Source organism: Peromyscus eremicus, chromosome 17 (assembly GCF_949786415.1).
Source record: "Peromyscus eremicus chromosome 17, PerEre_H2_v1, whole genome shotgun sequence".
NCBI lineage: Eukaryota > Metazoa > Chordata > Mammalia > Rodentia > Cricetidae > Peromyscus > Peromyscus eremicus.
The window spans coordinates 60,841,658-60,869,132 of NC_081433.1; the positions used below are offsets into that span (position 1 = coordinate 60,841,658).

At 59.9% G+C, this 27,475-nt stretch overlaps 4 protein-coding genes across 4 annotated transcripts; 3 read left to right on the forward strand and 1 right to left on the reverse strand.

The window, feature by feature from the left end:
- The first annotated feature begins 2,667 nt into the window (after nucleotides 1-2,667).
- Nucleotides 2,668-11,025, forward strand: Pik3r2 (phosphoinositide-3-kinase regulatory subunit 2). Its single transcript, XM_059244665.1, has 16 exons — nucleotides 2,668-2,762; nucleotides 4,067-4,780; nucleotides 6,765-6,851; nucleotides 7,026-7,076; nucleotides 7,160-7,291; nucleotides 7,388-7,586; nucleotides 8,084-8,169; nucleotides 8,308-8,416; nucleotides 8,502-8,600; nucleotides 8,682-8,862; nucleotides 8,948-9,073; nucleotides 9,329-9,471; nucleotides 9,568-9,744; nucleotides 9,939-10,010; nucleotides 10,112-10,282; nucleotides 10,372-11,025. The coding sequence occupies exons 2-16, from the start codon at nucleotides 4,459-4,461 to the stop codon at nucleotides 10,574-10,576; spliced, it is 2,160 nt and encodes a 719-aa protein (XP_059100648.1). The 5' UTR covers nucleotides 2,668-2,762; nucleotides 4,067-4,458; the 3' UTR covers nucleotides 10,577-11,025.
- Nucleotides 11,026-12,656: 1,631 nt separating this feature from the next.
- Nucleotides 12,657-18,084, forward strand: Ifi30 (IFI30 lysosomal thiol reductase). Its single transcript, XM_059244582.1, has 7 exons — nucleotides 12,657-12,823; nucleotides 14,010-14,192; nucleotides 14,288-14,362; nucleotides 14,451-14,543; nucleotides 16,649-16,801; nucleotides 17,500-17,553; nucleotides 17,826-18,084. The coding sequence occupies exons 1-7, from the start codon at nucleotides 12,698-12,700 to the stop codon at nucleotides 17,889-17,891; spliced, it is 750 nt and encodes a 249-aa protein (XP_059100565.1). The 5' UTR covers nucleotides 12,657-12,697; the 3' UTR covers nucleotides 17,892-18,084.
- Nucleotides 18,085-19,230: 1,146 nt separating this feature from the next.
- On the forward strand, nucleotides 19,231-21,233 carry Mpv17l2 (MPV17 mitochondrial inner membrane protein like 2). Its single transcript, XM_059244786.1, has 5 exons — nucleotides 19,231-19,436; nucleotides 19,653-19,823; nucleotides 20,822-20,898; nucleotides 20,976-21,104; nucleotides 21,186-21,233. The coding sequence occupies exons 1-5, from the start codon at nucleotides 19,250-19,252 to the stop codon at nucleotides 21,222-21,224; spliced, it is 603 nt and encodes a 200-aa protein (XP_059100769.1). The 5' UTR covers nucleotides 19,231-19,249; the 3' UTR covers nucleotides 21,225-21,233.
- A 361-nt stretch (nucleotides 21,234-21,594) lies between these two features.
- On the reverse strand, nucleotides 21,595-25,683 carry Rab3a (RAB3A, member RAS oncogene family). The gene is made up of 4 exons (XM_059244787.1): nucleotides 24,473-25,683; nucleotides 23,686-23,804; nucleotides 22,853-22,977; nucleotides 21,595-22,302 (listed from the first exon to the last, which is right to left on the reverse strand). Exons 1-4 carry the CDS (start codon nucleotides 24,758-24,760, stop codon nucleotides 22,112-22,114), a joined length of 723 nt encoding a protein of 240 aa, XP_059100770.1. The 5' UTR covers nucleotides 24,761-25,683; the 3' UTR covers nucleotides 21,595-22,111.
- Between the last annotated feature and the right edge of the window lie 1,792 nt (nucleotides 25,684-27,475).

Sequence of the window (27,475 nt, forward strand, 5' to 3'; positions counted from 1 at the left end):
CACCCAGGAAGCGCTGGGATGGGGGTGCCTGTGACTTGTACATAGAAGGCCTCACAACTAATTTATTACTTTTTATAAGCAATAGCCAGGCTGGCCGCCCTGGTGGAGGAGGCTGTCTGTCTGTCTGTCTTGGCCTTGGGCCCTGCAGTGCAGCCCTCAGACCCTGTTCTCTGGGCCAAGGCAGAGCACTCTGGGTAACTTGTCTTCTAGTTTGTTCTGTCCTTCCCACGTATGTGTGTGGACTGTGTGTGTCCCCTTCCCACTGCCAACCCAAGACCCACCAGGGCACACAGATTCTGTTTGGACAGAGACTGGGAGCTGGGTGTGCTGGCGCATGCTGGTGATCCCAGAACCAGAGAGGCTGGAGTGGTGGGCTGCACGCTGTGTCGATGGCGGTCCTCAGGCTGGTCCTACACTCTGCCTCTGGTCCTGCATGCTTCAGCTTAGAGAAAAGTGTGGGAACCAGGGGCTGGATGAACAGGGGTTCTCCAGATCGGGGTGGAACAGCCCATGGCCCAGTACAGGAAGTAGCCGGCAACCCTGAGGGCACCATTACAGGGAGAGAAGTGTCCCCTGCAGGGCTGGAACTGACACCCCACACCCCAAAACCATGTCCATGTGGGCATTCCCACCATGGCCAGCCAGGACCATGCGATCTCCTTGACTTCGGCTTTGCTGTGTGGTTCTGGGGGAATGTCTTGCCTATTCTGTGCCTGGGCTGCTGTGTTTACAAGACTAACCCCAGTGACTTGAGCACTCCCGGATCCCCCCGCTTTGTGTGATCCAAGCAAATGAGGCTCCAGAGGCCGGTCCCACCACGGCCCAGTGAGATTCCAGGCTCAAGACAGGTCATGAGGGAGCCCAGGTTATCCCCCATGATGCAGTGTGATCCAGCGTTCATCTAGCAGGGTTGCCCGTGATGCAGCACTGCCCACCCCGTCAGGGGTAAGGGGATTCCAGGCTGAAACCCGCTCTGCACCCTCCCTGACTCCAGCCAGCACTGCCTGCTGGAGGGACACCAAGGCTGTGCATGACTAGCCCTCCGCCCATCCTGGAGCTGGCACTGAATAAAAGCCCATGCTGACATCCAATCCTGGTGTGTGCATTTGTGAGTGGCTGGGGAGCTGGCAGGGGATAGGGGACAACTGTGGGCTCAGTGTCTGAGGTGGGTTTTGCAGGCTGTATAGGAGCTTGCTTAAGCACTTCAATCAGGCTGCATTCCAGCTACCTAAAAGGCTGGGTTCCATACTAGGCAGAGCAATGGGGCAAAATCTCTAAATTAAACTGAACAAAATAAAGTGTTTCCAGGCATGACAGCATACACCCGCAATCCTAACCCTGGCTGGCTGAAGCAGGAGGGTCATGAGCTCATGCAGCCTGGGCTCATAACAAGACTGTCTCCAAAGCTGCTCTTCAGAGGACCTGGTTGATTCCCATCACCCACACGGCAGCCCCAGTTCCCGGGCACCAGGTACTCACGTGGTGCAGACATACACGCAAGCAAGACACCCGGGCACAAAACAAAAAACAAAGCCAGGCGGCGGTGGGCGGTGGCACACACCTTTAACTCGGGAGGCAGGTGTATGTGAGTTCGAGGCCAGCCTGGTCTACAGACCAAGTTGGTCTACAGGACAGGGCTACACAGAGAAACTAATAAAAACTACAAAGCTCGGTGTGTGGTAGCACTTGCCTCTAACGCCAGCATAGTCTACACGGTGAGAGACCCTGTCTCAAAAAAAGTCATTTCGCTCTTTAATTAACAAGTCCGTTCATCTTCCTGTATTTTCCCTTAAAGAACACTTGATGTGAGTGTGCACCACCTGAGTGCAAGTCCTAGTCCCAGAGACACCAGAGGAGCGCGCTGGGTGGGGACCTGAGCCCGGCCCTCTGCCTGGGCTGCAACCCCCGTCTCCGTTTTCTACCCAGGTCTGTACGCTGAGCTAGAAAATAATAACGCCCTCCGAAATGAGCCGAACAAGCTCGGCTATTTCCGGTGCTCCCCACGCCAACTGCCAGGGCCTGTCGCTATTTCCGGAAACAATCGTGCTTCCGGGCTTCGGTTCACCTCGTTCTCGAGCGCGTTGGGCCGGAGACGCTTCGGCTGTTTCCGGACGCCGAGGGTTGCCATGGGAGCGCCTTCGCCTCTTGCGGCCGCCTAACCCGACGTGCTTCGGCAAGTTCCGGAAGCTGTCGGCGGCCGCCGAGCGTCAACTCGCAAGACCTGTGTTGGAGACCGTTCGGTTCCTCCAGACACGCTCCTCGGTGCTGCAGGTTCACAACTTCGTAAAAACAAACCGGCTGTGCCGTTCGGGGATGGGAGTCCAGCGGGGCCGGCCCTCCAGCTTCCGAGCGGACGCTCGCTCTCCTACCCGGCCGCGGCTCCCGTTCCCCGAGTCTAGCTCGACCGTTTCCGTATCCTCTCGACTCTCCCCGCCGGCCCAGCAGCCCCTCCAGGGCGCTCCCGACTCGGTTGCTCTCGGCTGTTTCCGGCCTCCCTCGGCTGTCTCGTGGCAATCGGCGGCCGACCATTCCCGCGGGAGTACGTTCGGCTGTTTCCGGACCGCATACCCGCGCGCTTCGGTCTCCGAGCTCCAGCTCGGTGCGGGGCGGGGGAAGACCCGCCCCCCAGGCCCGAATGCGTTCGGCTATTTCCGCCCGGGGGCGGGCCCGGCGGCTTGGAACCGCGGCGACGGCGGCTGACGCAGGGATCCCGCGGCAGCGGCGACGGCGGCGGCGGCGGTGGCGACGGCGCCCGCGACTGGGTGAGTCGATGGCGGCGGCGGGGACATGAGGAGCGTGGGGGGCGCGCGGAACCCGTCTCCGAGTCGAGCGCGGAGCGGTGTAGCCTGCGGAGCGGAGACGGGGTCTCCAAGGCCGGGAGGTCCCCGCCCGCACCGGGGCCGAGAGCGGGGAGCTTCGGGGCACGACCCGGGTCCGGCCACTTCCGGTGTCCGGGGTGATTTCGGGGTGCACGAGGGTCTAGCCGTTCTTGTGCGTGAGCACAGAGGCTGTGCGTGCCTCCTGGGCCCCACCTTTTGCATGGGGGGTTCCGCGGTACACCCCGCCTCCCGCGTGTGCAGACGCGCACGGCGCGGGGGCGGGCAGGAGGCTCCCTTAGGAGAGGCCTCCAATCCTCAGTTTCCCTACCCACAGCATGCAGGCCACAAGGGGCCGGACGGTGAATCACGCCAGGTACCCGGGACCATGAAGCCCCAAACCCCAGTAGGACACCTGCCCCTGGTCCCAAGATTTGGGGATGAAGCCTAGACCCTCCCCTTGGCACGATAAGCGCCTATTGGATGGCGCTTTTCTGAAAGCCACTGTGCATCCTAGGCGGGCGACTTCCACCCTCAGGCCTTTGCCAGGACCAGTCTGCCTGTCCATGTACTGCTCTGTCCCCCAGGAGGATGCACAGAGGACCGAACTGCAGGCTGGAATGGGGACCCAGGCCAGGACAGCTGGAGAACGTCACCACCTTGCAACCTGCCCTGGTGGTGCCCAGCTCCTGCCCCCATCCTACTGTGGCACTAAGGTGCCCGTGGTTCTTCCTGACACCTCCCCTCTCCCTCACATCACCAGAGGGCCCCAGACTAAGGCAAGCTGGGACACCCCTGCACCCTGCAGCGAGCCGAGGCTTCTGCTTCCTTGGATTCCCACCCAGGCCTCAGCTCCTGCTAGGCCATGTCCACTGCTCAGCTGGCCCAACCCCTCCTTGGGGTCCCCCCAGTTCCCCCGTTAGTCCCCAGGGCACCATTCCTGCACTGAGTCTAATAGGTCATGTGGTCGCTGCCTTTGTTCCTACCTTGATCTTGAGCTTGGGTGTGTCTGTGGTCTGGTCGAACCTTAGCTTCCTTCTAGTCAGTGGGGTCCTCCAGAGAGCTCCAGACCTGTCTCCCCATCCCTAGTGGGGACAGGGAAGCATTTAGCTCCTAGCAACCCTGAAGGAAGCCTGTTAGTGTGCCCTCTGCATATGGGCAACTGGTTGGTACTCAGAGGGACAGCGACCAGCCCCACGGTTGCTGGGGGATTCTGGCAGGGCTCACTCTGCCTTGTCCATGTCCTCTAGGCTGGCGTCCCTGGCTGAGCATGGTAGCAGCCTGTGGTCTGGGTTTCCTCGTCTGGTGTCAGGCACACCCTGAAGAGCCAGCAAGCTTGGGCACCCACGGCCCAGCTTGTGACAGCGTGATCTACCTGCCGGAGCCTGGCCATCTGATGGGGGACACAAGCTGAGTGATTCAAGGAAACACCAGGAACATCCGCCTCGCACAGGTGACTAAATGGTGGACTCTGTGACAAGTGGCTTTTAGTGATGGCCAGCTAGGCATGAGCGGCCCCCGAGGTCGCCTGTGACTTCTGGAAGTAGAGCTCTGCAAGTCTATCAGTCGGGCTGTCCCCGCCCATGGGGCCTCGGGAGCCCCCGGGAGCCACGTGACTGTCCAGACCCCACCAGACCCAGCCATGGCGGGCGCAGACGGCTTCCAGTACAGGGCTGTGTATCCGTTCCGCCGGGAGCGGCCTGAGGACCTGGAGCTGCTGCCTGGAGACCTGCTGGTGGTGAGCCGGGTGGCCCTGCAGGCACTGGGCGTGGCAGACGGAGGGGAGCGCTGCCCACACAACGTGGGCTGGATGCCCGGCTTCAATGAGCGCACCCGGCAGCGAGGGGACTTCCCTGGAACGTATGTGGAGTTCCTAGGGCCCGTGGCTCTGGTTCGACCAGGACCTCGCCCACGAGGCCCCCGTCCGTTGCCTGCCAGGCCCGTGGATGGGCCCTCCGAGTCAGGTGAGCAGACACCTTGGAAGAGGGACCTGTCCCTGCGGACCTTCCGGCTGTGTGGTTATTTACGGAGGGTCTCTGCTGGGACCCTGCTGTCAGTGAGTTCAGCCCTGGGGACAGGTCCTGGTCAGGCTCCTTGTTCAGGAAGTGAGAATGTGTCACCCTGGTGACAAGTGTGGTGAGTTGCTGAGGGTGGAGGCCCCCGGGCAGTGTGCACGGCTTGTGCAAAGGTCCTGAGGCAGGCTCCGGAGGCAGCCAGCAGGGAGTGCAGAAGGGAACTTAGAATTCTGAGTGCTTGTGTGTTCTGTGGACACGGGCCTCCTGCCAGCTGCGGACAGTGCTCTCCATGGGAGCCTCTAACCTGCTTTCACTCAGCCTCAGAGGCAGCACATTGGGAAGCAGGGACCCTACAAGCCTGTTGCCAGACAGGGTGGCACGTGCCAGTAACCCCAGCCTTCGGGAGGCTGAGATAGGAGGGTTACAGAGCGGCCTGGGGCTACTTGTGAAGAACTTGTGTCCAATGCAAACCGCATAGCTGGAGCCCCTCACTTGGGGTGGATCGGCAGTGCAGCTGAGGCCTGGGAGGTTGGCTCAGGCCACGCAGCATCTGGTGTCCCCAGAGCCCAGCCCTGGCCCTGAGAGCCCAGGGCCCCAGCCCATCCGGGCTCTCAGCCAGAGCCTGTGGCTGCCCCAGTAACAGCCGCCTCCCTCCCCAGGCTGGCCAGGGTCCAGCCACCTCATATGCCCCGCCTCACCCTCAAACCTTCAGGCCTGAGGTCTGCTCTCTGCAGCCTCAGTTTCCCTACCAGCAAAGGTCCCACCTCCAGGCCCTGAAGAACCACCTGGAAATGCTCAGCATTCCCCTGCATCTCTCAAAGGGGGTGAGGCCTTTACCCGGTTGGCATTGGGGTCCTGGGCCGTCGTACCCCTCCTCCCCCACGGGCAGGGTGCTGTCCACCTCCTCTCGCCCCCTGCCTGCTGGTTTGGGGGGTTTGTTCTTTCATTTTCCATGCAGCTGGGCCAGCTCCACTCAGAGAGGCCCCACAGGCCCTGGCTTGCCTCTGCTGCGTGCCAGGGCGTCCGTGCCGAGGGCCAGAGCCAACCCAGATGGGCGGGGCATGCAGAGCCTTGCTGAGGCGGGACACCTGTGCACAAAAGGCCATGCAGGGAACCAGGCCCTCCTGGGAGGGGGCTGGGCTGGGGCCCAGCTTAGTTGGGGTGGGGGAGGGTAGGAAGCCAGGTTGGGGAGCTTGCTATCCCAGTGCTGGGGAGACCAGGCTGTGGGTTTGGGGCCCGTGTGGGCTACGTGTTAGGACCCTCTTTTAAAACGGGGGGAAAAAGAAAGAGGAGGCGGCCCAGGCCTTTATGCCCAGCACTGTAGGAGGCAGGGTGGGCGTATCTGAGTTCAGGCCAACCTGGTCTGTATATTGAGACCCTGTCTCAAAAATAAAACCTAAAACAAAAGAGATACTACCATCTGGCTGTCTCCCTCGAAGTTTAAACCCAGACAGGGTTAGCCCCGCACTCAGGGTTGCAGAGCAGGCCACAGTGGAGTTTTGGTGGCTGTCACAAAAATCCCTGTGAAACCACACACATGTCCAACCGTACACGTTCTCAGGGAGCAGGCGTTGAGAGTCGTGGCAAAGGCCGGCTTTAGTTCTCTGCCTGTTCCAGCCTGGTACAGGAACTACTGCCTCCTCTCTGGTTTGGGAGAAAGGTGGTGTGTAGCCCAGGCTGGTTTGGACCCGGCCACCCTGCCTTCCACCCCTGAGTGCTGCAGGTCTCCCCCACGCCTCGCTCTCACCTCTTGGGGGGCCACTGTTGCTGGTCTTCTCGATTCCTGGTGGTAACTTGAGAAATCATTTCCCTCTAATCCAGCCTCCTTGTGGCCCCAGGTTCCCAAGCCAGGCCTCCGCCAGCTGCAGCCACCCACGCTGAGTCCAGCAGGGCATAGAGGGGTGGGGGCTCATGTCCTGTCCCGTCCCTCCAGGCCTGGCGCAGCTGGCAGAGCAGTTCTCCCCACCTGACCCTGCTCCGCCCATTCTGGTGAAGCTGGTGGAGGTCATTGAGCAAGCAGGTGAGGTCCCGGTTGACTGTTGGCGGTGGAACTCATGCCCACCCAGGGCCATCCTGGTCTCTGCACGGGAGGAGGCTGAGCCTGGCCGCTGTGGGAAGGGGTGACACCCAGTGGGGAGGTGGCCTGGGCCCCATGTGACTTGGCTAGTCAGTCTCATGGGTCTCTTTCTCCCAGGGCTGGACGCTGAATGCTACAGTAGGCCGGAGCTGCCCGCACCCCGGACAGGTCGGGTTCTGCTTGCTCTCCTCTGATGGGAAGGGTGGGCACGGGCACCAGGCTGGACTATGACGCCTTGTCCTTGCCTGCAGACTGGTCCCTGAGTGACGTGGAGCAGTGGGACCACACTGCCTTGTGCGATGCTGTTAAGGGCTTCCTGCTGGCGTTACCTACAGCTGTGCTGACTCCTGAGGCTGCAGCAGAGGCGCACCGGGCGCTGCGGGGTACACCCTGGGAGGGATGAGTAGGGGAACCAGGCGGTGGGTCGGTGGGTGGTCACTGGCCTGGCTGACCAGCCCTGGCTGGCTCTCTGCCTGCAGAGGCTGCAGGACCCGTGGGACCGGTGCTGGAACCCCCAACGCTGCCACTGCACCAGGCGCTCACACTGCGGTTCCTGCTGCAGCACCTGGGCCGTGTGGCCCGCAGAGCGCCTGCACAGGCCACAGCTGTCCACTCGCTGGCCAGTGCCTTCGGGCCTCTGCTGCTGCGTGCCCCTCCGCCCGGGGGTGACACTGATGGGTGAGTAGGCAGGACCCTTGACAGCAAGGGCCTGGGGGTGTGGTCAAAGGCGTGGGTGTGGCTCCATTGGGTGGGCAGGGCTGGGAAAGGCCCCTTTAGGGACAGAAGGCTGGGGCTGAGCCACAGGGGGGCTGGGGCCTCTGTGTAGGCAGAGTAGTCCCAGCCAAGGGGTGCTGGGAGGTACTTTCTCTGTGGGGTGGGACCCTGCTGGTTGGGGAGGAAGCAGGGACCAGACCTCCGGTATCTGGGGGCTAGAGTGAGGGGCTGCAAGCAGAGAGCGGCAAGTCCAGCCCGCGCCTTCCACTGCGATGTTGCTTCTTCGTTTTTTCTCACGGTGAGCGTGTATGGAGCACCGATTACGCGTGCCTCGCCACACCTGTCTTCCCACTGCCAACTGTTACCCTCCGCGCCTGCTGCCCCAAGTCTGTGCGCACGTGGGATGGAGGACATGGCACACAGCTGTCACTCCAGACCCTGACGCCCCCACTTGCCCCTAGGAGTGAGCCTGGGCCCGACTTCCCCGTGCTGCTGTTGGAGAGGCTGCTGCAGGAGCACGTGGATGAGCAGGATGCCGCCCCCCCAGGTGACGGCCCTCTCACCCGACCGCTGTTCCCGTGGGTGGGCAGTCTGTCCTGTTCAGTTAGTGCTTAGTACTTGCATGTTTTCTGCAGGTTCAGTATGCACTTGGTGCGTAATGCATGCATGTTTTCCTGTCTCCCAGCACTACCACCCAAGCCCGCTAAGGCAAAGCCGGCCCCCACAGCCCTGGCCAATGGAGGGAACCCGCCCTCACTTCAGGATGCAGAGTGGTACTGGGGGGACATCTCCAGGTAGTTTTTCTGCGGTGGAAGGTGGTTTGCGGGTGGGGGTGGGGTTGGACAGGCCGGTCAGTGGCTCCTTGCCCGTGTTCCTCAGGGAAGAGGTGAATGAGAGGCTCCGGGACACACCCGATGGGACCTTCTTGGTCCGAGATGCATCCAGCAAGATCCAAGGAGAGTACACGCTCACCCTCAGGTGGGGCTGATGCCCAGGCAGGGGGCGGTGGGGCTGTGGATTTGGGGCCTTCTATGGTGCTGACCCCGCCCCCCAATACAGGAAAGGCGGGAACAACAAGCTGATCAAAGTCTTCCACCGGGATGGCCACTACGGCTTCTCAGAGCCCCTCACCTTCTGCTCCGTGGTAGAACTCATCTCCCACTACCGCCATGAGTCGCTGGCTCAGTATAATGCCAAGCTGGACACGCGCCTGCTCTACCCTGTGTCCAAGTACCAGCAGGTGCCTTCTGCTCTGGGGGCAGCATGAGCTTTGGGCTGGGCCTGGGTTTGGAGTGAAAACACTGATGATGTGTCGTGGGTCCCAGGACCAGGTGGTGAAGGAGGACAGCGTGGAGGCTGTGGGCGCCCAGCTCAAAGTTTACCACCAGCAGTACCAGGACAAGAGCCGAGAGTATGACCAGCTATACGAGGAGTACACGCGGACCTCCCAGGTACCTGGGCTCTGCACACGGGGGACTGAGGTGCACAGGGGTGGCCCAGACCAGTTCTCCTGACACAGTGCCAGACACTGTTCCCTCAGTGGTGCTCAGAGTTCCCAGCAAGGACCTGAAGGAAGGATGTGTTTGGAGAGTGGAGCTGAAGGATGTCCCCTGAAGGAGACAGACAGTTGGAGCAAAATCACCTTTCACTACTGCTGAGGGCCTTTCCGGGGGTTCTGGGAGTTACTGAGATCACCCCATCCCCAGGAGCTTCAGATGAAGCGCACCGCCATAGAGGCCTTCAATGAGACCATCAAGATCTTCGAAGAGCAGGGACAGACGCAGGAAAAGTGCAGCAAGGAGTATTTGGAGCGCTTCCGGCGAGAGGGCAATGAGAAGGAGATGCAGAGGTGCGTGGGGAAGGCGCCCGGGGTTCCACGAAGGAGCTTGGTGGAAAGTGGGGTGGGCTTTGGAGAGAGCCGGCGTTTACCACGCCCCTCCCGCAGGATCTTGCTGAACTCTGAGCGGCTGAAGTCTCGCATCGCGGAGATCCATGAGAGCCGCACGAAGCTGGAGCAGGACCTGCGGGCGCAGGCCTCGGACAACCGCGAGATCGACAAGCGCATGAACAGCCTCAAGCCCGACCTCATGCAGCTGCGCAAGATCCGGGACCAGTACCTCGTGTGAGTGGCGGCGCCGCGCTTCCGCCCCCGCGCACCAGGGGGCGCCCGCGCGCACCATTGCCGACCTCCGCCTGTGCTGGCGAAGCCGCCGGGTCCCTGATGCCCCCTGCGGCGGCCGGAGGTGCTGCACTCGACCCACTCTAGCCTGCCTCAGTTTCCCCCGCACACAAGCTCACCTACTTCTCCCCTGTCAGGTGGCTCACCCAGAAGGGTGCCCGACAGCGGAAGATCAACGAGTGGCTGGGAATCAAGAACGAGACTGAGGAGTGAGTGGCGCCCTGCGGGCGGGGGCTTGAGAGGGGAGGGCGCGCGCGGGTCGCCGGGGGCGCGGGGTGAGTGACCAGGGCCTCCCCGCCTCACCCCACAGCCAGTATTCACTGATGGAGGACGAGGACGCCCTCCCCCACCACGAGGAGCGCACGTGGTACGTGGGCAAGATCAACCGCACGCAGGCGGAGGAGATGCTGAGCGGCAAACGGGACGGGACCTTCCTCATCCGGGAGAGCAGCCAGCGCGGCTGCTACGCATGCTCCGTGGTGTGAGTTCCCGCTGGGGTCGGGGTGGGGGGACGGGGACGGAGAGCCCGCCCGCGCGCGGCCGCCGCTGAGCCGCTGTCCCGGCCCGCAGGGTGGACGGCGACACCAAGCACTGCGTCATCTACCGCACGGCCACGGGCTTCGGCTTCGCCGAGCCCTACAACCTGTACGCGTCCCTGAAGGAGCTGGTGCTGCACTACCAGCACGCCTCGCTCGTGCAGCACAACGATGCGCTCACCGTCACCCTGGCGCACCCCGTGCGCGCCCCCGGGCCCGGCCCGCCCACTGCCCGCTGAGCGCGCCCGGCCTGGCCTGTCCACACCCCTGCCCCTCCCGGCCCGGCCTGCCGTGTTTACAGAGGCCGCGGGCCGAATGCCCGGGCGCCCCAGATTTTCAAGCCATAGCCCCGGGCCGGGGCAGGAAGGAACTGCGCTGGGCTGTTTCCAGGAACTTGGCCTGGACACTCGGGGCCGGGCGGGACCCGCCCCGCAGACCCCAACTTCCCCTCTAAAGGTCGAAGTGAAACCAGCGGCAGGGGGTTACCCGCAGTGCCGAGTCCCCTCTCCAGAAGGCAGACTAGGACTCCAGCCACCGCCTGGTCCTGCCCAGGACTGTGCAGTCCCCTCCCCTTGGGGACAAGGACCCTGGGAGTCACTGCCCTTGGACCCCACACCTGCCTAGGGCCGATGGGCAGCGGGTTTTGTACGGTACGTTTATTGATACGAATATGAAACATTGTACCTGTCGGCTGAGTGTCTTTGGGGACTGGGGTCCTCGGCCCTGCCTGGGGTCACGCCGCCATACACACCTGTCATTTCGATTCCCAAACAACTCAATGTGCCCTCCTCTCCATTTCAACCCTCAACACCAGAGAGGTCAAGACTTCGTCCAGGGTCACACAGCATAGCACTGCAACTCAGAGCCCCTGGCCTGTCTGGGGACCCCAGACCCAAGAAGAGCCCCTCTCTGAGCGCCCCGTTCCAGGCTGCTGGCCGCACCCAGAGGTTTGACTGCTCAGGCAGGCACCAGCTGTGCCTGGTCACACCCACCCACACGATCCACTCCACAACTTCCGTGTCGGGAGAGAGGTGTCAACAACCTTTCAGGCCACCCAGGAGGGTATCTGATGTCCCTGGTCGGCCTGAGCTGAGGTGAGGCCGTGCTCTGACGCCCTGCGCACCTGCTGAACAAGTCCCTAGGCCTTTCCTGTGCTCATTAGCAAAAATAAAACCCTAATAGCCTACCCAGGGGTGGGAACACATCAAGACTTACGCCCAGGAGTACTTGCTGAGTGCTCCCCATCCCCAACTTGCCTGTGTCCAGTTACCCGATTGTCCAAGAGCACCTTTGGACAGCGTCCATCTCTGACCCAGTCCCCTGTGGGTTCCTTTGCCTCAAAGTCCCGAGATGGTCCCAGGCCGCATCCTGGGGCGACTTAAAGGGAAACCCCACCTTGTGATGCCGGAACCAGGAAAGCTGAGGCAGGAGAGTCACAAGCTTGCGTAAGACGAAACATGTTACCTGTGCTCAGAGTGTGGCTCCCCCCTGGGGTTGGAGTCTGCCCAGACTATGTGAGGTTCCGGAAGGCCCCGTCTTGGTTAGAGCAGATCCCTCAGCACATAGGGATTCATGAGCTGTGGGACTCGCCATGGACTCGCCGTGCTCCCAGCAGCCTGCGGTGCTCTGCACAGAGAACCAGTCGCCCCAGCAGACCCCTGCTGAGTGACCAGCCAGGCTGGAATGCCTCCTGCCTGACTTGGTGCGTGCAGAGGCTCCAGTCCCAACCTAGTGAGCTCCGGGCCCTTCCTGGTGGCTCTGTCGCCAGCCGTGTGCCACTCGTGACCACTTTACGGGGGGGAAATTGCGGCTGATGGACAGGGGCAGAGTCGAGGCGCATTCCCGCCCCTCCTTTCCCGTGAGGCTCTGCAGTGCCGGGGATCTTGCCCACACAGTCCCTGGAACAAAGTATTCCGGCTGTGTCCCCAAGCCCGGGCCTTGGAGATGGGAAGTCGCCCTGCCCGAGCTGGCTGGCTTCTGTGCTGCGGTCTAGCCTGAGTCAGCAGAGCGGGGGGGGGGGGGATGTGCTGGGGCTGGTTTGCCCTGGCCTGGGGTGGTGGGGGCTGGAACTAGTGACTCTGCCTCCTGTCCCTGAGTCGGTCACTCTGGAGACCCTCCTGTCCCTGGTCCAAAGCCTCACGGGACGGGACATGCTGGCCGCGGAGGAGGGGACGCTGGACAGCACCGAGTGGCCTCGTGATTTGGGGCGCAACACCTGGCGGGGGTGGAGCCTCCAGGAAAAGAGGCCCTGGGGACGCAGGGGCCTGGGGGCGTGGTCTCGGGGGCGGAGCCTCCGCCTGCTTAAAGTCTCCCGCCTCCAAGGCCCCGCCAGCAGTCCTGCCGGACGTTCCTCCGCGGTCATGCCCCGGTCTCTGCTCCTGCCACTGCTGTCCTTTCTGCTGTTGCTGCTGCTTCCACTTGAGGCCCCCAGAGCAGCCAGGGCGTCTCCACTGCAAGCGTCCTCCAAGGCTGCGGCCACATGCAAGGTAGGTCCTGCGAGGGACGGACGGACGGACAGGCGCCCGCGTCTGGCGCCCGCGCAGACTTCTCCGCGGACCCATTCGGGGAACTCCAAGGTCCCCAAGGGACTCGCGCCCGGAGAAGTCCCCACCCCGCGTCCGGGACTGGCCGAGTCGTTTCGCTTCCCCATCGCGGTGTGAGACACGCAGCTATCCCCTTCCCGCCTTGCCTGAGCATTTATCAACCACCTACGGTATACATCTGAGCCAAGAGCTGAGGGGGAGGCGGGAGTGGGGTGGTTTCTGCGGCAGACCTGTTGAGCCACCGGCCGTCTCCACCCTCACGCAATTCTTGTCGCTTACTGTGTGCGTTCCAACCGAGAAGGGAGGGCCGGCGTGCTTCTGACACGAGCGAACACATGCCCCACACGCCAAGCGCCTTGCTCAGACTCCGGTTCGCCTCCTGCCCTCCCCGGGAACCGGAAGTCTGCATGCATGAGGCACCTCCTGTGTCTAGTCGAGCGTGAAGTTTCCCGGGGTCACTGGAGAGGAAGAATAAATAGAGTCTGCGTGGGTGAAAGGCATCGGCTCTGCTCTGGTGCGCAAAATTACAAAAGAAAAAAAAATGAGCATGCACTTGGCTTCAGGGTGTGCGTCGCCAAACAGGACTGAGAGCAGTAACTAGAAATATGCATGTCTTCTTTTTCTTTTCCTTTCTTTCTCTTATGTCATTGATTTGATTTGGTTTCTTCCTCCTCCTCCTCCTCCTCCTCCTCCTCCTCCTCCTCCTCCTCCTCCTCCTTCTTTTGAGGGCCGCGGTTTCACAGTGTAGCCCTGGCTGTCCTGCAACTCACTCTGTAGCCCAGGCTGGCCTGGAACTCCTCCCTAGTGCTGTGACTAAGGATGTGCACCACCATGCACGGCTAGAAATATGCCTGTCTTAGCGTTTGCCGATGTAGCCAGGACTGTGCATTTACTGAACGCTTACTGTTTGCAGCCTGCCAGTTTCCGTTTTGCAGATAAACTGTGATTGCGGAATGCGATGTAGACTGCAAAAAGCCTCAGAGGGCCCTGGGCGTGGCCCAGCGGGAGACCTCACGCTGAGCTTTCGCAAAGACAGCCCTGGGTCTGAGACTGAACAAACCATAAGCGGCTCAGCGGGGGCGACGGGCCCGGGGGCTGCACCTCACCAGAGGCCTCTCTCCCCCCCCAGGCCCACGATCTGTGCCTGCTCGGGCCACGCCCGTCGCCCCCTGCACCGCGAGTCAATGTCAGCCTCTATTATGAGTCCTTGTGCGGAGCTTGTCGCTACTTCCTGGTCCGAGATCTGTTCCCGACCTGGTTGATGGTTATGGAAATCATGAACGTCACCCTGGTGCCCTACGGGAACGCGCAGGTGCGCGGGAAGCGGGGAAACTGAGGCAGGAGGGTTGCCGCGGGCCGGAGACGCCTAGTCACCTGAGCTCACCAAGATCCGTTGGTGCCTTGCAGGAAAGAAATGTCAGCGGCACGTGGGAGTTCACGTGTCAGCACGGGGAGCTGGAGTGCAGACTGAACAAGGTGGAGGTGAGCTGCCCCTCCGTGAGGCCGCGGAGGGAACGGGGTGGGTAGGGGAGTGGCCACATTGCCCGACCACCCTCGCCTACCTCTGCAGGCCTGCCTGCTGGATAAGCTGGAAAAGGCAGCGGCCTTGCTAACCATCGTCTGTATGGAGGAGATGGAGGACATGGAGAAGAAACTCGGGCCGGTGAGCTGTGGAGGGGGCGGCGCACCGCAGGGCAGGGGGAAGGGACGAGCCGGGGTGGGGGTGGGGGCGAGCCGCAGGGCCTCTACCCCAGGTACACACACACACACACACACACACACACACACACACACACACACACACACACACACCGGCCCTGGGAGCTCCCATCTCTGAATAGAACCTTAGGACTGTGAACCGAACCTGGGACTCCACTATGCAGTCATAGATAACATGAAGAGAGATAAGCCAAAGCCAGGAGCTCCTACTTCCCAGGGCATTGTGGGAAATAACTCAAAGAGGTGATTCAGGCCAAACGGGCCCAGGCTTCCCGGCCTCCTGGAGCTTCAGTGCGGTTGGTGGGAAGGGTGTCTCCAGCAGAGGGAACAGCTTCGGAAACCCACCCAGGCGACCCCGAGTGCCTGTGCAACCGTCTCTGGGCAGTGAGGAAACTGTCTGGGGACGCTCGGGACTGTTGGCGAGATAACAGGTCTTGTATAATATCAGCTGGACCAGCCTTAATATTATACATCCCAGGGGCTCGGAAGAGATCTACGAACGGCGAGGACTGTTTTCAGGAAACAGAATCTCAGCACACCGAGCTCTATAGTCCACTTGCTTTAATTCCTCTGGCATAACATCCTTTATACACAGCTTCAGTTCTGTTCTCGTGCCTAGCTCCTTTCTTGCCTGATTTCTCTCTATATTTATCTACTGCTCCCTCTAAGTTCTATCTTAACTCTGCCTCATCTAGGTCCTTTTCATCTTGTTCTTACCCAGCTAGTACTTCCCCATCTGGCTCTTCCTCATCTTCCATCTCGTTCCTCTAGTACTCTCTTCTAGCCCTTCAATCTAGTTCTTCCCCATCTCAGTTTGTTCCTCTCAAGTTCTTACCCGTCTAGTTCTTCCATTCTCTTTTCTCTTCTCTGTCTCCCCGTGCCCTGGAAGTCCTGGTATATAAGGCCAGGCTTCCAGGCTCAAACAGAGGGGTGATAAGAATCACATAGGGAGCCAATAACCGTTAATTATCATTTGCAACCCCAAAGGGAAGTGACCAATGTGGAAATGAATTAACTAAAGGCTAAATTTGGGTAATATCTAAGAAGAGGGATCTTATGTGCTCAACTATAGTCTTAAACGTGATTGGTAGAAAATGTTAAGAATCTATAAGTTGCCAGGTCAATGGGAGAAAATAAAACTGCCTTCTTTTTTCCAGTGGCTCCTATCTGTCCAAGCTATCTGCCGTTTTTTCTGCAGGGTGGGGGAAGGTATGCTCAGTTGCTAGGCAACCTGTGTACAGCTAGATGCCTCTGGTGATAGTTAAAGGGAGATCTGGAACTGGAGGTAAGGTTTGGGAAAGGAGGAAGTAAAGCTTAATTGGCACATCCGCCAGGCCTTCTCAAACAGGTAGCCTGGGTGGTTAAGTCTGTTCTTAGAGAGTACAGAGGTATCTCTGATAAGGTACTTTCCTCCATCTGGGGATGGACCTGGCCGGATGCTGCCAATGACGATAATTACAGGGAGGCTTGAACTGGGGTTCAGGCTGAGCATAGCTGTCAGCGCAGAAGGTTTTCTAAATATTCTTAGAAGTGGTTAGGTAAGGAGTTAGCAGTCTATAAAGTTAGTAAGGCTGTAAGAAAGGAGGGTCCGAGCTGAATTGTGTAAAGCTATTACTTAACATCCACCTGACCTAGGCGATGTCTCCTTGTGGAATTTACCTTAAATCAGGAGACTTGCATGTGGACTGTTATTACTGCTAGTCCTTGAAAGTGGCCAAGGGAGATAATCTGATTCCAGAGAAAGCCTTTCCTGAGGCTGTTCTCCAAATACCTGGAATGTGTATGTCCAGAGAGTGATCAGTCCACACTGTCAGCCCTTCTTAGGGAACAGTCAATTGGGAAAACTATGAAGGCACACATGATTTTCATAACAGAAGACAGCTGATATATAACAAGCCAAGTCACACCAAAAACTCCTTGGGATTTGGCTTCCTCTGGAGGAATTCCCTGATTCCTCCAGGTAGTGACTTTGCCATAACCAGCTGAGTTCTTATGATCTAGTCCTGCGGCCACAGCAACAGGGGAACTGAGCAAAGCCCCCCCTCACAGTGCCTGCAGGTGTACGCTCCGGAGGTGTCACCAGACAGCATCGTGGAGTGTGCCACCGGGGAGCGGGGCACGCAGCTCATGCATGCCAACGCCCAGCTCACGGACGCCCTGCAGCCAGCCCATGAGTACGTGCCCTGGGTCCTGGTCAATGAGGTAAGAGTCTCAGTTAAGTGTCCCACAAGCTCAAGGCTCTGAGTTCAAATCCCCAGGCTGCAGGTGGTGTAATCCCAGCACTGTTTCCATGGGGCTCCTGGTGGAGTGCAGCTGTGACATGAGCTGCTCTTCCAGAGGAACCAAGTTCAATTCCCGGCACGTTCATCAAGCAGCTTCTACACTCACATACAGACTTCCTCAATTAAAAATAAATGTTTTGTTTGGAAAGTGACTGGAAGATACCACATGAGGGACTGGAGAGACAGCCCAGTGGTTAAGAGCACGGGCTGCTCTTGGAGAGGACCCTGGTTTTATTCCCAGCACCATAAGGAGGCTCACATCCTAACTTCAGTTCCGGGGGGGATCTAGCGCCCTCTTGTGGCCTCCATCAGTGCTGCACAGACACCTCAAGGCAAAACATCCCTCCCTACACGTGAAAGATGATAAACCTGAAGATAATGGCTTAATTAAAAAAAGACTCCAAAAAAGAAAAAGACACCCCATATTGAGCTCTAGCCTCTGCCCACACACAAGGTTTTTATACCCTGATACCAGTGACAAATCATTACCTTTCCTAGTTCAGCACAGCTGAGACTGTCCTGAAACAGTAATCCTCCTGCCTCAGCACTCGAGTGCTGAGCTTCCAGGCTCATGCATCCTCCCCAGCTGTGCTTAACCATATCTTCTGTGGCTTACAGAAACCTCTGAAGGACCCCAGCCAGCTCCTGAGCACTGTCTGTCAGTTGTACCAGGTGAGCTTAGTATAAATAAGTGGGGTTCGCCGGGCGGTGGTGGCGCACGCCTTTAATCCCAGCACTTGGGAGGCAGAGCCAGGTGGATCTCTGTGAGTTCGAGGCCAGCTTGGGCTACCAAGTGAGTTCCAGGAAAGGCTCCAAAGCTACACAGAGAAACCCTGTCTCGAAAAAAAGGAAAAAAAGAAAAGAAAAAAAAAATCAGTGGGGTTCAGCTAGGGGTTGCAGTCTCCCCGAAGGGTCCCGACTCCTAGCCTTTCATCCCCCTCCAGGGACTGGAGAAGCCAGACATCTGCTCCTCCATGGCCGACCCTCCCAGGGAGGTTTGCTACAAGTGAGGGTCATTGTCACAGGAAAAACGAGCCAGCTGCTCAGCTTTTCCAGATGCAGAACCCTCAAGAGATACCACCCATCAACGAGAAAACTCATACATGTCTCACAAAACAGACTCAAAACTCTTCAAGAATCTTGCCTTGTTTTCAAATGGTGCTAAATTTAAATTCATTGAATAAATAATTTAGATTGCTGTGATTCATTTTTCCTGGAGTTATAGTTTGTTTTTGTTGTTGTTTTGTTTCGAGACAGGGTTTCTCTGTGTAACAGCTCTAGTTGTCCTGGATCTCGCTCTGTAGCCCACGCTGGCCTTGAACTCACAGAGATCCGCCTGGCTTTGCCTCCCGAGTGCTGGGATTAAAGGCGTGTGCCACCACCGCCCGACTCCCTTTCTTTTTTTTTTTTTTTTTTTTTGGTTTTTCGAGACAGGGTTTCTCTGTGTAGCTTTGCGCCTTTCCTGGAACTCACTTGGTAGCCCAGGCTGGCCTCGAACTCACAGAGATCCGCCTGGCTCTGCCTCCCGAGTGCTGGGATTAAAGGCGTGCGCCACCACCGCCCGACTCCCTTTCTAATTCTTACAAAACTCCAGCGCACAGGATGGTGTGTGTGTGTGTGTTCACTGTTCCAGGAAAGGCGACAGTGTACAGGCGGGCGGGGTAATCGGAGCTGGAATCCCAGCCTGAGCATCTGAGAACAGTACGATTGCGGAGCAGTTAAAAGCAAAGAATACAGGAGGTCAGGATGTTTGTTTCTAAAGCGACACAAAGTTGCCCTGCAGAGAATACAGGAACTGCCTAGTGAACTGGGCCGTCCGTCTTCCAACCCAGGCACGAGGCACGGCGATCGGGGCAGTAGTTCATGGCCAGCCTGGGCTACATGAAAACCGGCCTCCAGCAGCTCGGACCGGTTGTCAGAGCGGTGTCCACGTACTGTGCCCGGCACACGGGGGAGGGCACGCCAAGGTCAGGCTCGCAGCTGTGCAGACACTCCCGGCCCCGCCCAGTCCCGGAGGCTTTGTGGATAAGGAGCGAGCCGCGCTGCCAGGACCTCCGTCCCCTCCCCCGCTCAGCCGGAGGCGCAAGGCACGCGATTGGTCAGCTCGGCTCGGGGGGCGGGACACTGCGGTCTATTGGTCCGCTGAGAACCGGTAAAGCCGAGGACTTCCGTGTTCGTGGTGACGTAGGGCAGCGCTCTCTGTCGATTGGTTGATACCCCCGAGAGGCGGGGCTCGTGGTTTCCGATTGGTCCGTGCCGCGCAGGGCCGGCGCCGAGGCGTATGATTGGCCCGTGCCGAGGGCGTGGCCGGGGGCCCGCGGCGGAGGCTCCCGAGCGTCGGCGGCCCGGGCTCGGCGGGGCCGCGGCCATGGCTTCCGGCGGCTGGCGCTGGGCTCGGAAGGCGCTGGCTGCCGGGCGTCCGCTGTTCCGGGGCCGCGCGCTGCTCGTCACCAACACGCTGGGCTGCGGCACGCTCATGGCCGCGGGCGACGGCGCGCGGCAGGCCTGGGAGGTGCGCGCGCGGCCGGGACAGAGCTTCAGCGCGCGGCGCTCAGGTGAGCGGGGCCGGTCCGCCGGGGACCCGGGGACCCGACGCCCGCCTCGGGGACCCGGGGACCCGACGCCCAGCCCCGGGGACCCGACGCCCGCCCCGCGGACCCGGGGTCCCTCTGCCCACCCCGGGGTCCCTCCGCCCGACCCGGGGACCCGGGGACCCGACGCCCGCCCCGCGGACCCGCCGGACGGCGCGCCCTGACTCTCTCCGCCCCCAGCCAGCATGTTCGCGGTGGGCTGCAGCATGGGCCCCTTCCTGCACTTCTGGTACCTGTGGCTGGACCGCCTCGTCCCCGCCGCTGGCCTGCGCAGCCTCCCCAGCGTGATGAAGAAGGTCCTAGTGGATCAGGTGGTGGCGTCCCCCATACTGGGCGTCTGGTACTTCCTGGGTAAGGAGCTCGGTGGCCCTCAGAGCTCGCCATGGGTAGACTGGCTGGGGCTCGGAGGAAGGCTGACGGGGGCGTCTCTTTCCTTTGTTTCGTCTGTTTGTTTATTTGCTTTAGTTTTCCGAGACAGGGTTTCTCTGTGTAGCCCTGGCTGTCCTGGATCTCGCTCTGTAGACCAGGCTGGCCTCGAACTCACAGAGATGCACCTGCCTCTGTCTCCCGAGTGCTGGGATAAAGGCCTAAGTCACCTCACCCAGCTTTTTAAAACACCCTGACCAGAAGGAGCCTGGGGCAGAAGAGTTCAGCTTCAGCCGTGGGGAGGTCACAGCCAGAGTGAGGGAGGCCTGCTCAGCTCCATCGCTCCTCCAGTCCAGGATCCCCCGCCTCGGTTTCCCACATCAGTTAACTTAGGTCTAGACAGACATCCACAGGCCGCCCCTGTAGATGGTCCCCGGAGCCTCTCATCTGACTCCAGCCCGAGTCAGGCTGACAGTTAAAGGGAACTGTCACACAGGGCAGGGCTCCCTGTGTAGCCCTGGCTGGCCTCGGACTTGACCATCGTCCTCCGCCTCCCAAGGGCTGAGATCACAAACCATGTGCACTTTTTGTGTACCTCTTGAGGAGTGTCCCTGGGACAGGACAGGGTCATGTGGGCGTGGGACAGACCCTCTGGGGGGTAAGGAGGCCAGGGAACCGCTGCGGAGCTGGAGTGGCAAGGACAGCAGCGTCCGAGGGGTTGTGGGGTAGTTGGGTGTAGATTTGTGGTCAGACGAGGCGTGAAGGGGTTCCTGGGGGGCGGGTGAGGACTGTGGTCCCCGGGGTTCTGGGAAGAGTGGCCCTGACCTCCTGGAGCACACCTAAATCGGGTCACACTCTTCCCCTGACCCGCCCCGGCCTGGGTCGCTGTCACGCAGTCCACCCCTGCACCCGGCCCTGCCAGTGTGGCTGCCCCGCAGCCGCCTCAGCCCTTACGTTCATTCACCTCTTGGTCGTCTTCCCAGGCCTTGGCAGCCTGGAGGGCCAGACCCTGGAACAGAGCTGGCAGGAGCTGCGGGACAAGTTCTGGGACTTCTACAAGGTGAGCGCCCCCCCACCCAGTTCTCCCTCCCAGCCCTGCCCTCCCCGCCGCCCGCTCTCACGGCCCTGCCTTCGCAGGCTGACTGGTGCGTCTGGCCAGCTGCTCAGCTGGTGAACTTCCTGTTCATCCCGTCACATTTCCGAGTCACCTACATCAACGGGCTGACGCTGGGCTGGGACACGTATCTCTCCTACCTGAAGTACTGGGTGAGCTCAGCCCCTGGGCGGGAGGGCTGGGCGGTCGGCTCCGCCCTGTGCCCGGCGTGACCCGCCCTCTGCCGCACACAGGCCCCTGAACCCCTTCCGACTCCAGGCTGTGCGGACTGAACAGGAAGCGCTGTGGAGGAGTATGTGGATGGACGCACTCCCCTAGGGGGTTCCAGGGCAGGCCAGAGCTCTGGGCCTGTCCAAAGCCCAGGCTGACTGAGCCTGGACCAGCCGCCCTTCGGAGTCCACGTGGAGAGTTCCCACGTGGAACGGCCTCCAGCACCCGCTGTCAGTCGGACCAAGCAGTCCCCTGAGGTTCCCTGGACCCCAGGTGACAGAGGCAGAGATGTGCCTTACGGCCTTGGAATGGGGTCTGGTTTGGCCTCAAAAAACTTCATGCGAGGTTGGGCAGCCGTGTGGAAATGTCATTAAATCCTCTTTAATCACAAGGCTGGCTGCCAGGGGCGGGGCGGGGCCGGCAGAGACTCAGCAAGGTCCATTCGCTTTATTGAACGGTGTGTAGTGTTGATAACTTCTAGGGGAGTGGGGGACACGTTTGACACTCATGACGTCAGAACAAGTTGGGGCTATCCCAAGTAGTGAGAGTGAACATATTCCCCGCATCCTATCCATCCCAAAGATACAGTAGCCTGGGGCAGAAGGCCCAGGCCAGCAGGATGCCAGCCTGTCAACCCAGTGGTCCACATGGCAGTCCCCCAGCCTCGGAGCTGGCAGGCCCCATCATCTCCCATCAGCCTACCAGCCTGCTTTGCGGTGACATCTGGTCCCTCTTCATGACCGACAACTGTGGATGGCTTACAAAACCGAAAAGGGGGGTGTCTTAAGGGGTGGGGATCAGGGGCTATAACACCACAGCAGAGCGGGGGTGGGGATATGTACAGGGTGGGATGGGGACGCGCCCAGGGAGCATCCTCAATAAATAAATAAATAGCTACGATAATAAATAGGGTGATGGGATGGGGACTTGCCCCTGGTGTGGGGGTTGCTCAGCAGGCACAATCCTGGTGAGGAGGTGCCTGCTGGTCGGTGAGCTGCGGGCCCTGCTTGGCGCCTGTGACCGCGGGGTCAGCAGTATCCAGCGACTCCGACATCTTCTCACAGATGACATCCACCAGACGTTCAAAGGTCTGCTTGACATTGATGTTGTCCTTGGCGCTAGCCTCAAAAAACTCAAACCCTGCATTGGGAGAATGTAGAAGTGACAGCAGAGGCCGAGGGCGGCCGTGTGAGGGTGAGTCTGCCGGACCCTGCCCTCTAGAGAAGATGGGCCACCCTGCAGACGCCCCTTCCTTCCACCTGCCGCCCAGCTGGGCTCCACAGTCCCATCCAGAGGCTCCAGCCCTCAGACCTGTTTCCCTGGTAGCTGGGACACATTTCCTCTAGGGGGCAGTCGGGTGCCACTGTCACAGCTGCCTAGGCTTGGCTGTCCCTTAGTCTACACCATCCTTCCACACCCGCATGCTGTGCCTGCTCGGGGAAGTGGCAAGGCTCCCAGCATGCACTCCTTTGCCCAGGTTTCGCTTTCTAGTCCAAAAACTTAGACTCTTCTGAGGCCCACCAGTACCAGTCCATCAGAACCACTGCCAAAGCCTCCTGGGGAGTGGCTAGTTTTCACAAGTGTGAACCACCTGGGTTCACGCTCATGCCCCGATCTCCAGGGTGTGTGGGTGTCGGGGGTCAGGGTCCCGGTCCAGCCTGATGAGGGCTGCAGTCCTGTGGGTACTCACCCAGATGGTCAGCGAGCTGCCGACCGCGTTCCGACGACACCACTCGCTCGTCCTCCATGTCACACTTGTTCCCCACCAGCAGCACCTGGGCGTTGTCCCAGGAGTACGTTTTAATCTGAGTCGACCTGCGGGGGCAGCCAGGGGCTGAGGGGAAGCCGGAGGAGCTGGCCCTGCGCTAAGTCCCTTGCTCCTTGGTGACAGATAGGCTTTGCTCCTGAGCTCAGGTTGTCCTGGACCTCTCCATCCCCCTACCTCGGCCTCCCACATGCTGGGATGATGTCTGCTGCTCTACTTCAAAAGCAGAGACGTGACAACTGGTTTGTGGTGCTGCGGGTGGAATCCAGGTTCTCACACATGCCAGCCAAGTGCTCGGCCAGTGGCAAGTGAGCTCAAGTGATGCCCCTGCCTCTGCTTCCCAAGTAGTGGGACCACAGACCCGACCTACCCGTCCCTGGTGAACAGAACATTTAAATACTACAGATCAGTGGGAGCCCTTGTCTCCTTATTGGTCACCCCGTGTTCCTTCCACAACCCCAAGCCTTGGGAACAGACCACGTGGTTTGTCCCACCCGACTCCTGTTCTTCATTTTCAGACGTGCTGGGGATGGAGCTCAAGGCTGTGTCCAAGTCAGGCAGGTACTCTCAACTGAGCTAGGAGTACTCCACCAACTGAGCCACAAGCACTCCACCAACTGAGCTAGGAGCACTCCACCAACTGAGCCACAAGCACTCCACCAACTGAGCCACAAGCACCCTACCCACTGAGCCACTGCTCTAGCCACCTCCAATTCCACTGTTCTGAGATCCTTTTGTTTTCTGAGTGAGCTGCTCACCAGTCCTGCACTGCATTGAAGGATTCCTCGTTGGTGATGTCATACATTAGGATGAAACCCATGGCGCCCCGGTAATAGGCTGTGGTGATGGTGCGGTACCGCTCTTGCCCTGCCGTGTCCTGAGGAAAGGAGATGGTGGTCAGAAGGGACCTCACAGCAGCCCCTCTGAGGGAGTGTGTCAGGGTCATCCAGGCAGCCCCTCTGAGGTCCAGGGACAGTGGGTGAGAAGAGTGGGCTGGGTGGCCTTTGTGCCCAAACATGCCAGGTGCTGCCCAATGCCCTGTGCCACACCCTATGCCAGAAATAGGGACTCACGGCACTGTTAAGAAAACACTCATGCCAAGTAGCGGTGGCACACGCCTTTGATCCCAGCACTCGGGAGGCAGAGGAGGGTGGATCGCTGTGAGTTCGAGGCCAGCCTAGTCTACAGAGCGAGTTCCAGGACAGCCAGGGCGACACAGAGGAACCCTGTCTCCAAACCCTCTCCCCCCACAAAAAGAAAGAAAACAACAAGGCCAGCCTGGTCTACATAGTGAGTTCCAGGGATCCATACAGAGACCCTGTCTCAAAGAAACAAAATAGTCAAAAATATCAAAAAATTAAACCTTGATGTGAAGCCCCGTCCTCCTGGCACTGGGGATATGGCAGCAGGAGGATCTGGAGTTCTCAGGCATCCTCGACTACCCAGCTGCCTGCTCTCACCGGACCACAGAGCAGGACTTGAGAACACCCAGGTGTGTGAGCCCGCCAGCTGCAGGCGGGGCACTTCTCCCCCGGCCCCACGCACCCAGATCTGCAGTTTGATCCTCTTGTCGTTGCGGTAGATAGTCTTGACCTTGAAGTCTATGCCGACTGTGCTGACGAAGGCCGGTGTGAAGGAGTCGTCAGCGTAGCGGAAGAGGAAGGAGGTTTTACCCACACTGCTGTTCCCAATGATCAGGATCTTGAACATATAGTCGAAGTTCTGGTCGGAGGACTCCTTCTGCCCATAGCGTGAGTCTGTGGCCGATGCCATCTGCAGGGCGGGGCGCAGAGGGCCTGAGGGGTGCAGCAGGACACGGCACGGGATGGGCATGCACAAGGGTGCCAGACACTCTCATTCCACCAGGACCCCCAGTGTCACATGGGCCCCACAGCACAGGCCCGGCTGTGACCTTGGCAGGCCCAACACTCCAAGGAGGCTGTGAAGGGAACACCTCTGCAGGTCCCTGGCACCCCAAATCTCCCTGCACCCTGAGAGGAGACTGAGGCGGGCCCCACCTTCCCATCAGTCTTTCATTACCCTAAAGAGACTCACGCGGGAACACCACAGCATGAGTACCTGAGGATCCCCAGTCCTCCCTCATCCTTATTCCTCTCCTGGAAGAACTGGGACCCTGAGGTAGCCGTATCACGTGACAGAGACAGGGCGAACACAGGCTGACATGCACAAATCGCTCGCGCGCATGCACACACAATGAAGCATCCAAGGCAGGCTGACCCAAACTCCTGCCCTGCGTGCGAAAGAGTGGGGCTAGCAGGAGAAAAAAGCAAACACATGATGTTTGCAAGCCCATGCATGTGCACAGCTCACTGCACCCATGCACGATTGCACACGCAGATTCCCCTACATCAGCCAGTGTATGCGTGTGCACCTGGCCATTGACGAGGACGTACCGCACACGCGGATGGCTCCACACGCGTGTCAGCGCATACTTGAACTCGGACCCACGCACACCACGCACGCGCACCATGCACGCACAAGGTTCCACAACCGTGCACGGTGCGCGTCCTGAGGTCACGCGAGCCTATCCATGACCAGCGGGCGCGCACACGCGTGTTCACCCCACGCGCACGCGCACGCATCAGCCTCCCGCAAGGCCTGGCCTTCCCCTCCCCCTCTGTCGCAGAGCCCGGGACCCAGTGCCGGGCAAAGGGTGAAGATTGCGGGGTGCGGGGTGCCGAACGGAGACCCAGAGCCACCACGCCCGAGCCGCGCGCCCCCCTTCTTCCCCAGCTGTCAATCAAACGCGGACCCGCGGTGTGCGGCCCCGGGCAGCGCTCACCTTGCCCGCTCCGAGCTGAGACGACGCTGACGGCGGCGACCCTGGCGACTGCACCGGCGACCGGGCCCCAGGAGCGGCGGCGGGGCTGCAGGCGGCGGCGGAGGCTCAGGCCCCTGCAGTCTTCGCTGACGTCCTGCAAAGCCAGGGGCGGTGCTTTCTATGCAAACGAGCCGTGACGTCAGAAGGCGGGGCCAGCAAGCAGCCGCGGGGCCCCACTGGCCAGCGCGGGCCCGGGAGGGGCGGGGCATGGTGAGCCGCTGGGGGCGGGGCTCTGAGGAGACTTCAAGGTCTTATTGACGGCCGCTCTCGAGCGACGGACTCCACATCCAATCAGCATTCTCTGACGTCTTGGGCGGCCCAATGGTGACCGCCAGGTGTTTGAAGGGCGGAGAGGCCGAGGCCCGGATCCAGCCCCGGCCGCGAACTTGTCCCTAACCCCCCCAACTCTTTAGAAACGTGCGGGACCCCTTCCAGGAGGCACCGAGGAGCTTGGTCTCGTGTAGCAGGCTGGCATCGAAATCGCCAAGTAGCAGAGGCTGACCTTGAACTTCTGCACCTCGCTTACCACAGTTCAGGGCTCAAAAGACCCATTGAAGAAGAAAAGACAGAGATTTTAATCCCAGTTCTCATAAGGCAGAGGCAGGCCAACCTCTGGAGTTCCCGGCCAGCCAGGGATTCACAGTCAGACCTTGTCTCAAAAACAAAACAGAACAGAGCAGGAGTGGAGGACGGGGGTAAGAAACGTCTGTCCATTTCGGTGTGCAGGAGCCCTCTGCACTGGAGGCCCCGCCCCATCTCCAGGGTCTGCAGTTGTAATAAAGAGTAGCGGTCAAGAGGGACGCCACCAAGCAAGGGCTGGTGGCGGATTCCCGTCACACGCCTACTTGGCATGTCCAGAAGGGAGAATTAGGAATTTACAGTCATCCTTGGTTATAATGAGTCCCAGGCCAACCTGGGCTACACAAGATCCTGTGTAGATTAAAAAAATTAAAAAAATTAAAGGGCTGAGGGGCTGGAGAGACGGTTTCAGGTGTGCATGTGTGCACACACATACACGCAAGCCAAACACCCATACACGTAAAAAATCCCTCTCTCTCTCTGGATTTTCAAGACAGGGTTTCTCTGTAGCTCTGGCTGTTCTGGAACTCTCTCTGCAGACCAGGCTGGCCTCCTCTGCCTCCTGCTTGCTGGGATTAAAGGTGTGTGCCACCACCGCCCGGCGTAGGTCTTTCTAATGGGCCTAGGATATTTCTCAGTTTGGTGAGGAGCCTGCATAACTGCATAAAGCCCTGGGTTCGAGCCCTAGCGCAGCATGACAGAGTGGTGTCCGCCTGTTGTCTCACACTGGGAAGAGAGAGGCAGGAGGAACAGATTTCCAAGGTCATCCTCAGCTACATAGTGTCTTGAGGCCAGCCTGGGCTACATAAAACCCTGTCTCAAAGAAAGAATCTGGCTCTGGGCAAAGAAAAAAGGGACTGATGGGTGCCCCGGCTTCTCTGTGCATTTAGGGCTCAGAAGTGTCCTGACCACTGAGTCCCAAAATTGCAATAAAAGACCCAGGAAGCAAAGGCCGTTCAGAGAGGCCACCCCACGCCCTTCACAGTGTGGACACTGGGGCCCAGGCGATCCTGTGTCCCCGGAAGCTGTGCGCAGAAATGCAGACTTCCGGGCTCTGATCTAACACAACGCACTCCTGCACATCTTCCCACCAAGGTGGGATCTGGGGCGGAGAAGCAGCGGACCCA

What these genes read in the sequence shown, in the direction of transcription:
- Rab3a (XM_059244787.1), bottom strand. Translation starts at nt 24,760, where the DNA reads ATGCCCATCCCGTGCCGTGTCCTGCTGCACCCCTCAGGCCCTCTGCGC. An exon ending in GGATCAAACTGCAGATCTGG is followed by an intron (nt 23,805 to 24,472) that starts GTGCGTGGGGCC and finishes TCCTTTCCTCAG; the next exon opens with GACACGGCAGGGCAAGAGCG. An exon ending in TTCAATGCAGTGCAGGACTG is followed by an intron (nt 22,978 to 23,685) that starts GTGAGCAGCTCA and finishes CTGCCCCCGCAG; the next exon opens with GTCGACTCAGATTAAAACGT.
- Mpv17l2 (XM_059244786.1), top strand. Translation starts at nt 19,250, where the DNA reads ATGGCTTCCGGCGGCTGGCGCTGGGCTCGGAAGGCGCTGGCTGCCGGG. An exon ending in GGGCGTCTGGTACTTCCTGG is followed by an intron (nt 19,824 to 20,821) that starts GTAAGGAGCTCG and finishes TCGTCTTCCCAG; the next exon opens with GCCTTGGCAGCCTGGAGGGC. An exon ending in AGTTCTGGGACTTCTACAAG is followed by an intron (nt 20,899 to 20,975) that starts GTGAGCGCCCCC and finishes CTGCCTTCGCAG; the next exon opens with GCTGACTGGTGCGTCTGGCC.
- Ifi30 (XM_059244582.1), top strand. Translation starts at nt 12,698, where the DNA reads ATGCCCCGGTCTCTGCTCCTGCCACTGCTGTCCTTTCTGCTGTTGCTG. An exon ending in TGCCCTACGGGAACGCGCAG is followed by an intron (nt 14,193 to 14,287) that starts GTGCGCGGGAAG and finishes GGTGCCTTGCAG; the next exon opens with GAAAGAAATGTCAGCGGCAC. An exon ending in GCAGACTGAACAAGGTGGAG is followed by an intron (nt 14,363 to 14,450) that starts GTGAGCTGCCCC and finishes CTACCTCTGCAG; the next exon opens with GCCTGCCTGCTGGATAAGCT.
- Pik3r2 (XM_059244665.1), top strand. Translation starts at nt 4,459, where the DNA reads ATGGCGGGCGCAGACGGCTTCCAGTACAGGGCTGTGTATCCGTTCCGC. An exon ending in GCAGGATGCCGCCCCCCCAG is followed by an intron (nt 8,170 to 8,307) that starts GTGACGGCCCTC and finishes CCTGTCTCCCAG; the next exon opens with CACTACCACCCAAGCCCGCT. An exon ending in CTGTGTCCAAGTACCAGCAG is followed by an intron (nt 8,863 to 8,947) that starts GTGCCTTCTGCT and finishes CGTGGGTCCCAG; the next exon opens with GACCAGGTGGTGAAGGAGGA.